Here is a 14975-nt window from a genome sequence, read left to right as displayed (position 1 = left end):
TTGGTGGTGGATTTTACGTGTTGTACACCCGCATTACACCTAATTTCCTCGTATCTGACACGTAGATTCTATGTACCTTGGGTCGTGTATTATACGTTAATTTTCACGTATACTACACGCATATGTGTAGACACTATTTCACGTGTATTACACGTATATCTGGTGGTGGATTTTACGTGTTTTACACCCGCATTACACCTAATTTCCTCGTATCTGACACGTAGATTCTAAGTTCCTTGGGTCGTGTATTATACGTTAATTTTCACGTATAATACACGTATAAGTGTTGACACTATTTCACGTGTATTACGCGTATATTTGGTGGTGGATTTTACGTGTTTTTACACCCACATTCTACCTAATTTCCGCGTACCGTATCTGAAATCAACAATTTAACACATTTGTATTTATTTAACACATTTGTATAACACATATTGGTATAAGAGGCTACTGTCCAATTGTGACCCTTCTAGCACTCATTCGGAGAGTTAACGCTTGTTTTGAACTTTATTTGGAATTAGAGAAGAAAAAGAGCAATAGCAGTGGTGGGAATCGAACCCGCGTCAATGAAAGCCAACCAGCTGACAAAACCCCTAAACCAACCAGCTGACAAAAAATCCATCACTTAATTTGCTTTCTATCATCTTCTTTTCGTCATTTTTACGTCACTTAAACCGGGCTTATGATTGGTTGGCGGTTTCATTCTAGTCATTTTTAGTGGCAGAATTTCGACTTGTTAAAGTGGCTACCGTACCAAACCTTAGTAAGTAATTGTTTAATATCAGTAAGCGAGACCACTTAAATTTACACTAAGAACTATCGTTAAAAGATCACATTAATTTGCGACTAAAAAATGTCATGAAGTTTCCTTTTTACATAACGTAATAAAAACGTGTAAAGACACCTACAAAAACACATAATCTAACTTATATCCTAAAAAATGCGGAGGAGCGTGGTTGACACCAATCCACTTGAGTGGAGAATTCTTTCTGTTTATACCGTCCTTGGGAGGTAGTTTTACCTAACACAGATTAAAAATTGCCCAAATGAACGAAAGAACTTCAACACGTTTAATATACATGGAAAATACGTGTTACTTTTCAACAGATGGAAACGTGCAATACACGTGGAAACAACATATAATCAAAATACAAAAAATCCCGGTAAAACATCCTTCTGCTCGGGTAAACATTTTTTCTCTTTTGTATGCCCTCTTCTGGGTGTGATTTTACCTTATATACCTTAAAAATTAGTCAAATAATCATAGGATTTTGAACACGTGTAATATACGTGGAAAACACGTGTTATTTTTGCAAGCGTTATATTCAAAAAATAATCCCTGATAAAACTTCTAGAATCATATTTACAAACTAGTCATACTAAATGATAGCTAAAATATGTCTCTAAAAAAATGTTTTTTAAACAAGTGAATTTGTGTTGGTGTACACAAACTCCTTAATAACACCTGAATTCTACCTAAGATACCATACTACCTAAAATCAACCAAAAATCAACGTGTAATATACGTAGCTTTCTAGCTGGGTTCATACATTAAAAAATAATTTTTTTTTGCGAAACTATCTAATTCTTTTAGTTTGGAACTAACGTCATTAAAAATTGTCTAAGAAAGTTTTTTTACGTACTAAAAATGGACAATATTGAAAAAAAATGTCTTTTCAAAAACCTTTTTCCAAGACATTTCATACAGTGAAAAATAATTTTTTTTTGCGAAACTATCTAATTCTTTTAGTTTGGAACTAACGTCATTAAAAATTGTCTAAGAAAGTTTTTTTACGTACTAAAAGTGATCATTATTGAAAAAAAATTGTCTTTTCAAAAAACTCTTATAAAAATTTTTCTAAGACATTTCATACAGTGAAAAATAAATTTTTTTTGCGAAACTATCTAATTCTTTTAGTTTGGAACTAACGTCATTAAAAAGTGTCTAAGAAAGTTTTTTTACGTACTAAAAGTGAACATTATTGAAAAAAATTGTCTTTTCAAAAAAACTTTACAAAAATTTTTCTAAGACATTTCATACAGTGAAAAATAATTTTTTTTGCGAAACTATCTAATTCTTTTAGTTTGGAACTAACGTCATTAAAAATTGTCTAAGAAAGTTTTTTTACGTACTAAAAATGAACATTATTGAAAAAAAATTGTCTTTTTAAAAAAATTTTTCCAAGACATTTCATACAGTGAAAAATAATTTTTTTTGCGAAACTATCTAATTCTTTTAGTTTGGAACTAACGTCATTAAAAATTGTCTAAGAAACTTTTTTTATGTACTAAATATGAACATTACTGAAAAAAAATTGTCTTTTTAAAAAAATTTTTCCAAGACATTTCATACAGTGAAAAATAATTTTTTTTGCGAAACTATCTAATTCTTTTAGTTTGGAACTAACGTCATTAAAAATTGTCTAAGAAACTTTTTTTACGTACTAAAAGTGATCATTATTGAAAAAAAATTGTCTTTTCAAAAAACTCTTATAAAAATTTTTCTAAGACATTTCATACAGTGAAAAATAAATTTTTTTTGCGAAACTATCTAATTCTTTTAGTTTGGAACTAACGTCATTAAAAAGTGTCTAAGAAAGTTTTTTTACGTACTAAAAGTGAACATTATTGAAAAAAATTGTCTTTTCAAAAAAACTTTACAAAAATTTTTCTAAGACATTTCATACAGTGAAAAATAATTTTTTTTGCGAAACTATCTAATTCTTTTAGTTTGGAACTAACGTCATTAAAAATTGTCTAAGAAAGTTTTTTTGTGTACTAAAAATGAACATTATTGAAAAAAAATTGTCTTTTCAAAAAATTTTTTCAAAAATTTTTATAAGACATTTCATACAGTGAAAAATATTTTTTTTTTGCGAAACTATCTAATTCTTTTAGTTTGGAACTAACGTCATTAAAAATTGTCTAAGAAAGTTTTTTTACGTACTAAAAATGAACATTATTGAAAAAAAATTGTCTTTTCAAAAATTTTTTTCCAAGACATTTCATACAGTGAAAAATAATTTTTTTTTGCGAAACTATCTAATTCTTTTAGTTTGGAACTAACGTCATTAAAAATTGTCTAAGAAAGTTTTTTTACGTACTAAAAATGAACATTATTGAAAAAAAATTGTCTTTATAAAAAAATTTTTCCAAGACATTTCATAAAGTAAAAAATAATTTTCTTTTGCGAAACTATCTAATTCTTTTAGTTTGGAACTAACGTCATTAAAAATTGTCTAAGAAAGTTTTTTTACGTACTAAAAATGAACATTATTGAAAAAAAATTGTCTTTATAAAAAAAATTTTCCAAGACATTTCATAAAGTGAAAAATAATTTGTTTTTGCGAAACTATCTAATTCTTTTAGTTTGGAACTAACGTCATTAAAAATTGTCTAAGAAAGTTTTTTTACGTACTAAAAATGGACATTATTGAAAAAAAATTGTCTTTTCAAAAAACTTTTTCCAAGACATTTCATACAGTGAAAAATAATTTTTTTTTGCGAAACTATCTAATTCTTTTAGTTTGGAACTAACGTCATTAAAAATTGTCTAAAAAAGTTTTTTTACGTACTAAAAGTGATCATTATTGAAAAAAAATTGTCTTTTCAAAAAACTCTTATAAAAATTTTTCTAAGACATTTCATACAGTGAAAAATAAATTTTTTTTGCGAAACTATCTAATTCTTTTAGTTTGGAACTAACGTCATTAAAAATTGTCTAAGAAAGTTTTTTTATGTACTAAAAGTGAACATTATTGATAAAAAATTGTCTTTCTAAAAAAATTTTTCAAAAAATTTTCTAAGACATTTCATACAGTGAAAAATAATTTTTATTTGCGAAACTATCTAATTCTTTTAGTTTGGAACTAACGTCATTAAAAAGTGTCTAAGAAAGTTTTTTTACGTACTAAAAATGAACATTATTGAAAAAAATTGTCTTTTCAAAAAAACTTTTCAAAAATTTTTCTAAGACATTTCATACAGTGAAAAATAATTTTTTTTGCGAAACTATCTAATTCTTTTAGTTTGGAACTAACGTCATTAAAAATTGTCTAAGAAAGTTTTTTTACGTACTAAAAATGAACATTATTGAAAAAAAATTGTCTTTTTAAAAAAATTTTTCTAAGACATTTCATACAGTGAAAAATGATTTTTTTTGCGAAACTATCTAATTCTTTTAGTTTGGAACTAACGTCATTAAAAATTGTCTAAGAAACTTTTTTTATGTACTAAATATGAACTTTATTGAAAAAAAATTGTCTTTTCAAAAAATTTTTTCCAAGACATTTCCCAGCTAGAAATTTCACGTGTATTACACGTAGATTCTACGTACCTTGGGTCGTGTATTATACGTTAATTTTCACGTATAATACACGCATATGTGTAGACACTATTTCACGTGCATTACACGTGTATTTGGTGGTGGATTTTACGTGTTTTACGCCCGCATTACACCTAATTTCCTCGTATCTGACAACACTAATACACGTGTTTTCCACGTATATTTGGTGGTGGATTTTACGTGTTTTACACCCGCATTACACCTAATTTCCTCGTATCTGACACGTAGATTCTACGTACCTTGGGTCGTGTATTATACGTTAATTTTCACGTATAATACACGCATATGTGTAGACACTATTTCACGTGCATTACACGTATATTTGGTGGTGGATTTTACGTGTTTTACGCCCGCATTACACCTAATTTCCTCGTATCTGACAACACTAATACACGTGTTTTCCACGTATATTTGGTGGTGGATTTTACGTGTTGTACACCCGCATTACACCTAATTTCCTCGTATCTGACACGTAGATTCTATGTACCTTGGGTCGTGTATTATACGTTAATTTTCACGTATACTACACGCATATGTGTAGACACTATTTCACGTGTATTACACGTATATCTGGTTGTGGATTTTACGTGTTTTACACCCGCATTACACCTAATTTCCTCGTATCTGACACGTAGATTCTAAGTTCCTTGGGTCGTGTATTATACGTTAATTTTCACGTATAATACACGTATAAGTGTTGACACTATTTCACGTGTATTACGCGTATATTTGGTGGTGGATTTTACGTGTTTTTACACCCACATTCTACCTAATTTCCGCGTACCGTATCTGAAATCAACAATTTAACACATTTGTATTTATTTAACACATTTGTATAACACATATTGGTATAAGAGGCTACTGTCCAATTGTGACCCTTCTAGCACTCATTCGGAGAGTTAACGCTTGTTTTGAACTTTATTTGGAATTAGAGAAGAAAAAGAGCAATAGCAGTGGTGGGAATCGAACCCGCGTCAATGAAAGCCAACCAGCTGACAAAACCCCTAAACCAACCAGCTGACAAAAAATCCATCACTTAATTTGCTTTCTATCATCTTCTTTTCGTCATTTTTACGTCACTTAAACCGGGCTTATGATTGGTTGGCGGTTTCATTCTAGTCATTTTTAGTGGCAGAATTTCGACTTGTTAAAGTGGCTACCGTACCAAACCTTAGTAAGTAATTGTTTAATATCAGTAAGCGAGACCACTTAAATTTACACTAAGAACTATCGTTAAAAGATCACATTAATTTGCGACTAAAAAATGTCATGAAGTTTCCTTTTTACATAACGTAATAAAAACGTGTAAAGACACCTACAAAAACACATAATCTAACTTATATCCTAAAAAATGCGGAGGAGCGTGGTTGACACCAATCCACTTGAGTGGAGAATTCTTTCTGTTTATACCGTCCTTGGGAGGTAGTTTTACCTAACACAGATTAAAAATTGCCCAAATGAACGAAAGAACTTCAACACGTTTAATATACATGGAAAATACGTGTTACTTTTCAACAGATGGAAACGTGCAATACACGTGGAAACAACATATAATCAAAATACAAAAAATCCCGGTAAAACATCCTTCTGCTCGGGTAAACATTTTTTCTCTTTTGTATGCCCTCTTCTGGGTGTGATTTTACCTTATATACCTTAAAAATTAGTCAAATAATCATAGGATTTTGAACACGTGTAATATACGTGGAAAACACGTGTTATTTTTGCAAGCGTTATATTCAAAAAATAATCCCTGATAAAACTTCTAGAATCATATTTACAAACTAGTCATACTAAATGATAGCTAAAATATGTCTCTAAAAAAATGTTTTTTAAACAAGTGAATTTGTGTTGGTGTACACAAACTCCTTAATAACACCTGAATTCTACCTAAGATACCATACTACCTAAAATCAACCAAAAATCAACGTGTAATATACGTAGCTTTCTAGCTGGGTTCATACATTAAAAAATAATTTTTTTTTGCGAAACTATCTAATTCTTTTAGTTTGGAACTAACGTCATTAAAAATTGTCTAAGAAAGTTTTTTTACGTACTAAAAATGGACAATATTGAAAAAAAATGTCTTTTCAAAAACCTTTTTCCAAGACATTTCATACAGTGAAAAATAATTTTTTTTTGCGAAACTATCTAATTCTTTTAGTTTGGAACTAACGTCATTAAAAATTGTCTAAGAAAGTTTTTTTACGTACTAAAAGTGATCATTATTGAAAAAAAATTGTCTTTTCAAAAAACTCTTATAAAAATTTTTCTAAGACATTTCATACAGTGAAAAATAAATTTTTTTTGCGAAACTATCTAATTCTTTTAGTTTGGAACTAACGTCATTAAAAAGTGTCTAAGAAAGTTTTTTTACGTACTAAAAGTGAACATTATTGAAAAAAATTGTCTTTTCAAAAAAACTTTACAAAAATTTTTCTAAGACATTTCATACAGTGAAAAATAATTTTTTTTGCGAAACTATCTAATTCTTTTAGTTTGGAACTAACGTCATTAAAAATTGTCTAAGAAAGTTTTTTTACGTACTAAAAATGAACATTATTGAAAAAAAATTGTCTTTTTAAAAAAATTTTTCCAAGACATTTCATACAGTGAAAAATAATTTTTTTTGCGAAACTATCTAATTCTTTTAGTTTGGAACTAACGTCATTAAAAATTGTCTAAGAAACTTTTTTTATGTACTAAATATGAACATTACTGAAAAAAAATTGTCTTTTTAAAAAAATTTTTCCAAGACATTTCATACAGTGAAAAATAATTTTTTTTGCGAAACTATCTAATTCTTTTAGTTTGGAACTAACGTCATTAAAAATTGTCTAAGAAACTTTTTTTACGTACTAAAAGTGATCATTATTGAAAAAAAATTGTCTTTTCAAAAAACTCTTATAAAAATTTTTCTAAGACATTTCATACAGTGAAAAATAAATTTTTTTTGCGAAACTATCTAATTCTTTTAGTTTGGAACTAACGTCATTAAAAAGTGTCTAAGAAAGTTTTTTTACGTACTAAAAGTGAACATTATTGAAAAAAATTGTCTTTTCAAAAAAACTTTACAAAAATTTTTCTAAGACATTTCATACAGTGAAAAATAATTTTTTTTGCGAAACTATCTAATTCTTTTAGTTTGGAACTAACGTCATTAAAAATTGTCTAAGAAAGTTTTTTTGTGTACTAAAAATGAACATTATTGAAAAAAAATTGTCTTTTTAAAAAAATTTTTCCAAGACATTTCATACAGTGAAAAATAATTTTTTTTGCGAAACTATCTAATTCTTTTAGTTTGGAACTAACGTCATTAAAAATTGTCTAAGAAACTTTTTTTATGTACTAAATATGAACATTACTGAAAAAAAATTGTCTTTTTAAAAAAATTTTTCCAAGACATTTCATACAGTGAAAAATAATTTTTTTTGCGAAACTATCTAATTCTTTTAGTTTGGAACTAACGTCATTAAAAATTGTCTAAGAAAGTTTTTTTACGTAGTAAAAATGAACTTTATTGAAAAAAAATTGTCTTTTCAAAAAATTTTTTCCAAGACATTTCATACAGTGAAAAATAATTTTTTTTTGCGAAACTATCTAATTCTTTTAGTTTGGAACTAACGTCATTAAAAATTGTCTAAGAAAGTTTTTTTACGTACTAAAAGTGAACATTGTTGAAAAAAAATTTTCTTTTCAAAAAAATGTTTCAAAATATTTCTAAGACATTTCATACAGTGAAAAATAATTTTTTATTTGCGAAACTATTTAATTCGTTTAGTTTGGAACTAACGTCATTAAAAATTGTCTAAGAAAGTTTTTTTACGTACTAAAAGTGAACATTATTGAAAAAAAATTGTCTTTTCAAAAAAAATTTTCAAAAATTTTTCTAAGACTTTTCATACAGTGAAAAATAATTTGTTTTGCGAAACTATCTAATTCTTTTAGTTTGGAACTAACGTCATTAAAAAGTGTCTAAGAAAGTTTTTTTACGTACTAAAAGTGAACATTATTGAAAAAAATTGTCTTTTCAAAAAAACTTTTCAAAAATTTTTCTAAGACATTTCATACAGTGAAAAATAATTTTTTTTTGCGAAACTATCTAATTCTTTTAGTTTGGAACTAACGTCATTAAAAATTGTCTAAGAAAGTTTTTTTACGTACTAAAAATGAACATTATTGAAAAAAAATTGTCTTTATAAAAAAATTTTTCCAAGACATTTCATAAAGTGAAAAATAATTTTTTTTTGCGAAACTATCTAATTCTTTTAGTTTGGAACTAACGTCATTAAAAATTGTCTAAGAAAGTTTTTTTACGTACTAAAAATGAACATTATTGAAAAAAAATTGTCTTTATAAAAAAAATTTTCTAAGACATTTCATACAGTGAAAAATAATTTGTTTTTGCGAAACTATCTAATTCTTTTAGTTTGGAACTAACGTCATTAAAAATTGTCTAAGAAAGTTTTTTTACGTACTAAAAATGGACAATATTGAAAAAAAATGTCTTTTCAAAAAACTTTTTCCAAGACATTTCATACAGTGAAAAATAATTTTTTTTTGCGAAACTATCTAATTCTTTTAGTTTGGAACTAACGTCATTAAAAATTGTCTAAGAAAGTGTTTTTACGTACTAAAAGTGATCATTATTGAAAAAAAATTGTCTTTTCAAAAAACTCTTATAAAAATTTTTCTAAGACATTTCATACAGTGAAAAATAAATTTTTTTTGCGAAACTATCTAATTCTTTTAGTTTGGAACTAACGTCATTAAAAATTGTCTAAGAAAGTTTTTTTATGTACTAAAAGTGAACATTATTGATAAAAAATTGTCTTTCTAAAAAAATTTTTCAAAAAATTTTCTAAGACATTTCATACAGTGAAAAATAATTTTTTTTTGCGAAACTATCTAATTCTTTTAGTTTGGAACTAACGTCATTAAAAAGTGTCTAAGAAAGTTTTTTTACGTACTAAAAGTGAACATTATTGAAAAAAATTGTCTTTTCAAAAAAACTTTACAAAAATTTTTCTAAGACATTTCATACAGTGAAAAATAATTTGTTTTGCGAAACTATCTAATTCTTTTAGTTTGGAACTAACGTCATTAAAAATTGTCTAAGAAAGTTTTTTTACGTACTAAAAATGAACATTATTGAAAAAAAATTGTCTTTTTAAAAAAATTTTTCCAAGACATTTCATACAGTGAAAAATAATTTTTTTTGCGAAACCATCTAATTCTTTTAGTTTGGAACTAACGTCATTAAAAATTGTCTAAGAAACTTTTTTTATGTACTAAATATGAACTTTATTGAAAAAAAATTGTCTTTTCAAAAAATTTTTTCCAAGACATTTCATACAGTGAAAAATAATTTTTTTTTGCGAAACTATCTAATTCTTTTAGTTTGGAACTAACGTCATTAAAAATTGTCTAAGAATGTTTTTTTACGTACTAAAAGTGAACATTGTTGAAAAAAAATTGTCTTTTCAAAAAAATGTTTCAAAAATATTTTAAGACATTTCATACAGTGAAAAATAATTTTTTTTTTGCGAAGCTATCTAATTCTTTTAGTTTGGAACTAACGTCATTAAAAATTGTCTAAGAAAGTTTTTTTACGTACTAACAGTGAACATTATTGAGAAAATTTTTTTTTTAAATTTGTTTGCAAATATTTCTCTAAGACATTTTAGAACTGATTACATACAGTGAAAAATAAGTTTTTTCTAAATTTTTCTAAGTTTTGACTGTTGACTTGGGTTTTAAGTTTTCGCTCGGAAACCTAATCCTAGGTTTCTTCAGGCTCAATTTTTTGCAATGTTTTTCGTATTTGACATCCAGATAGGAGAAGAACCTAGCAAAACATATCAATTTTTTTCGCTTTTAACAGCTAAAAACTGCGCTTTCGACATCTCGTTTTCGCTTTCGACAGCCCTACGACATCCGGACGCGCTTTCGACATATGGCTGCACTTTGGACATCAAATTGACTTTGGTTTTGCTCTTTGCATCTCGTTTTTTTCTCTTTTATTTCAGGGATGGTAGAAAGGAAAACCATGGGTGTGACATTGGAAACTAAATACATGTACTGTGAATGTTTCGTGTACATGTAATGTGGATGTTTAGTGTTTCAGGGGTGGTAAAAGGGCAACCAGGGGTGTGACATCGAAAGCTAAATAATATAGTACAGTTATTTTTCTGAATCTGGTTTATTTCGGATCAAACAGTTTACATCACAAAATTAATACAATAAAAACGTCAGAACCGATTTACAAAGGTAATTGGCCTACTGTAGACTTGGAAGATGCTTGGTTGTCTTCAAGCGTAAAGCGTACACAATTGATAGCATCAAGAAATTCAAATAATGTAAAATAATGCAGGTGTGGTGTCATAGTAATGCACAGCTGTTATGATGTTCAGTGGTTCTAAAGATAGCTGAAAGATAACGAGAAGTAAAACAACACAATGGTATGGTCGAGAACAGTCGCAATATCATTGCTTAATAAAGCTGTTTCATAAAGAATGATAGCGAGTAGCGACGATAAGCATATTGGTGCATGTATGATATATGAAAGTTTAAGAATTAATAAGCTGTAATGTGGTCAAAGTGATTTAAATTAAAATACACCAAGTTTAAATATTAGCCTACTATTGACAGAATGCTGGTCTAACAAAGCAAATGTTTTACTTATCTGAGACACACTATACATGAAAATGGCAGATCCGCTACGTAAGTATTGAAACAGATAAAAATAGCAAGAAACAACTACGTAAAAATGAAAAATACATTAAAACTACGCAAAATTAACGTCAACACTCGAAAACGAATCATCTGGACTACGTTACTATACAACGAAGAAACATGGACATTGTCATCAGAAATGGTAAAACGACTTAGGCATTTGAAATGTGGAGTTATAGAAGAATGTTTAAAATTTCATGGAAAAATAAAATCATAAACTTGGAATACACTGGAGCTACCTAACGCTCAACGGCCCAAAGGCCATAGCAGGGTTGTGGTGGGACGATTTCGAGAGAGCTTCCCACCAAGAAGAATGTTGTCCCGTGGTAAAAGCAAGCGAACACTTTTTCGATGTTTCTGAAAGCCAAATGACTATATGCACGTAGCATAATGATAACATACATCATTTTGTTTAACATCTAAAAGCTTAGAAAATCTTTTAGTGTACTATTCAATTCTATAAAGGAAACGCTTTGTTAAACAAGAGTATATATACTCTAAACTTTTGTTAAACAAAAGTATATTGGGAGCTATTGGGACGGAGCCTCCACGTGTGTGATCGATTTTCAATCACCGGCGCTCCTGGATAGAGAGGAGTTCTTGCTGACGACATCTCCTCTTGAACCAATATCGTCCCCTGGGGAAGGATACATAGGCCACCCACACCAGTATTCGGCCTAGTTAACTATGATGCAACAAGTTAAAAGAAACACAAATGACGTAAACGAGACCAGTCGCCGCTCAATGCGTGCAGGTGTCGCGTCCGGTAACGCAGGATCTTTACAAGTGCCACAGGCAGAGCACTGGCCACGGGGTCCGCGGGATCGTCATTCAGCAACCGTGGTACATTATGCCAACTCAAACAATGCAAGAAACTTTAGAAAAAAAATATCTAGAATTGGAACATGGAATGTTAGAACACTCCACCAAGCAGGAAAGTTAGATAACGTGTTGGTAGAGCTAGACCGAATGAAACTTGATTACTTGGGTTTATGTGAAATTTGGACTAATTCGGGAGAATTTACTAAAAATAAAAGAAGGATTTTCAATTCATCCGGCTTAAAACATCAACATGGAGTAGCTCTAATACTGTCTGAGCAATTAGCAAAGTCAGTGCTCTCCTTCTGGCCAAAGAATGAACGAATGCTAATGGTGAAACTCAAATCAAGTCCTTTCAACGTAAACATTATAGTTGTATATGCTCCCACAGCTGACTCGGACGAACATGAAATCAATAAGTTCTATGAGTCTTTGAATGATCTCTACAAAACTTGCGAACAAAATGAAGTTACAATGGTTATGGGAGACTTTAATGCCAAAGTTGGATGTATGGAGGAAAGTAAAATTGTTGGTCAGTTTGGGCTTGGTGAACGAAATGAGAGAGGTGACAGGCTGGTTGACTGGTGTAGGGACAAAAACCTGACAATTACTAACACTTGGTTTAACGTACATCGAAGAAGAAGGTACACCTGGACAAGCCCTGGAGACAGAGCAAGAAATCAAATAGATTACATTTTGATCAGTACTCGATACAGGAATGCTGTTAAAGATTGCCATGCATACCCAGGAGCAGATATTCACTCGGACCACAATTCAGTCGTTGCAAGATTCCAACTGTTTTTCAAGTGCATCCAAAAACCAAAACCAAAAATAAAGTTTAACCTACAGTCTCTCGGTGATTTAGATGTTTGTGCAAACTTCAAACATGATGTCCTGAAAAACTTGCCAGATACTTTGCTGCAAGACCCCGAAACTTTCTGGAATGTATATTCGACTGTTATCAAGGAAGCCGCATACACTAATATTCCTAAGATGGACCAGAGCAAGAAAACTTCAACTTATTGGTTCAATTCTGAAATAAGAAATTTAATGGACAAACGTCGTAAATTGAAACAAGATCCAATACAATATCGTTTAGTAAACCGTGAAATTAAAAAAGAATGTCATACAGCTAAAGAAAAATGGCTTGAAGAAAAATGTCTAGAAACTGAGAAACTTCGACTTGATGGGAAAAACATGTTCAAAAAGATAAGCGAGCTTGTAGGCAAAAAATCAGCACCAACATCGAAGTGTATCAGAGCGGCAAATGGAGACATCCTTCATGACCCAAAAGATGTAACTCAGAGGCGGGAGGAATATATACAGGACCTCTTTCGGGATGCGAGCAGAAGCAAGCTTACTGAAGACGCATCTCGAGATGTGACAGGTCCACCGATCTTGAAAGCCGAAGTTAAGTGGGCTCTGCATCAAATGAAAACAGGAAAAGCAGCTGAGCAAGATGAAATCTGTGTGGAAATGCTTAAAGCCCTGGACGAAGAAGACATCGAAGGACGAAGAAGACATCATATGGAAGCTCTTTGACAGAATATATGAAAGTGGTGTGATTCCTGAGGACATGTTGAAATCAGTATTCATTGCACTACCCAAAGTTCCAGGAACACTTGATTGTGACAAACATCGCACTATTAGTCTGATCTCACACACTGTGAAATTGCTGCTAAAGATCATCCTCCAACGCTTAAGAAGGCAATTGCTTCCAAAAATAGGGGGCAATCAATTTGGCTTCATGAAAGACAGGGGAACAACCAACGCAATCTTTACGATGAGAATGCTTGGTGAAAGAGCAATCGAAGTCCAACAAGACCTATATCTAGCATTTGTAGATTTAAAAAAAGCCTTCGATAAAGTTCGTCACGAACAGCTTTTTGAGATGCTGAACAACATTAACGTTGATCACAAGGACCTACGCATAATTAAGAATGTGTATTACCAACAACAAGCTGCAGTTCGCCTACCGGAAGGTCTGTCTAGATATTTTGAAATTCAACGTGGGGTCAGACAAGGCTGTGTGATGTCACCAGATCTGTTTAACTTGTATAGTGAAATGATTCTCAGAGAAATAGAAGGTATTGATGAGGGAGTTTTAGTGAACAGCATCTCATTAAACAATATTCGCTATGCTGATGACACTGTGCTCATAGCGACATCCCCGGACGGTTTACAAACACTAATTAACAAAACTTCAGACATCAGTGCAAAATATGGAATTGAAATTAATGACAAAAAAACAAAATACAGTACATGACTATCTACAAACAAAGTCCTGAACCCCACTTTGTACTTCACCAGAGAGGCAACACAATTGAACAGGTGTCTTCTTTCAAATATCTTGGTTCTCTCTTGACAGCGGACGCACGATGTAAGAGAGAGATACGAAGAAGAATAGGCCTAACTAAAGACGCTTTTAATAGACTACGACCTATTCTATTGGATCGCAAGCTTTCTATTCTTCTGAAGGTGCGACTTCTCAAAGTGTTAGTGTGGTCTGTTCTCCAGTATGGTTGTGAAACATGGACCTTCAACACAGAAACTAGGCGTAACATTGAAGCAGCTGAAATGTGGTTTTACAGGAGAATGCTCAGGATTTCATATACTGATCACATCACAAATGCAGAAGTTTTAAACCAGGTACATCAAGACAAGGAACTATTGAACAACATAACTCAATGGCAACTCAAATTTCTCGGTCACATTATCAGAAAAGAAGATTTCGAAAATCTCTGTCTAAGCGGCCGCCTTCTCGGGAAACGTGCTCGTGGCAGACAACGAACAACATTTATATCCAATTTCAATACATCAATCAGCCAACCACGAACACTTTGGGACACTGCGCGACAAAGGGAACACTGGAAAAATTTACGAACTGAGCATCTAGTTCATCAAAGGCTGCATCGGCTATGATACTGTTGATGATATACTATAACATTGGTCAACAGAAACTTTTTGGCAAACAAAGTGAGAGTGTTTTTGGACCTCAGTACTGCAGTCACTATGGTGGGGAAAAAAAGCCAAAAAACACAAACTTTGGTATAAATTGTGCTGTGAACATTGAAACAAA

General features: G+C 30.5%; 1 protein-coding gene across 1 annotated transcript; it reads left to right on the top strand.

The window, feature by feature from the left end:
• The first annotated feature begins 11764 nt into the window (after nucleotides 1-11764).
• On the top strand, nucleotides 11765-13438 carry LOC145772611 (uncharacterized). Its single transcript, XM_082584470.1, has one exon. The coding sequence runs from the start codon at nucleotides 11765-11767 to the stop codon at nucleotides 13436-13438; it is 1674 nt and encodes a 557-aa protein (XP_082440596.1).
• The last annotated feature ends 1537 nt before the right edge of the window (nucleotides 13439-14975 follow it).

The sequence above is a fragment of the Aplidium turbinatum genome, chromosome 6 (genome assembly GCF_918807975.1).
Source record: "Aplidium turbinatum chromosome 6, kaAplTurb1.1, whole genome shotgun sequence".
In the NCBI taxonomy this organism is placed as follows: Eukaryota; Metazoa; Chordata; class Ascidiacea; order Aplousobranchia; family Polyclinidae; genus Aplidium; species Aplidium turbinatum.
This window is presented reverse-complemented; position numbering and strand designations above follow the sequence as displayed.

Coding starts and splice junctions, on each gene's coding strand:
- LOC145772611 (XM_082584470.1), top strand. CDS start 11,765: ATGATGCAACAAGTTAAAAGAAACACAAATGACGTAAACGAGACCAGT.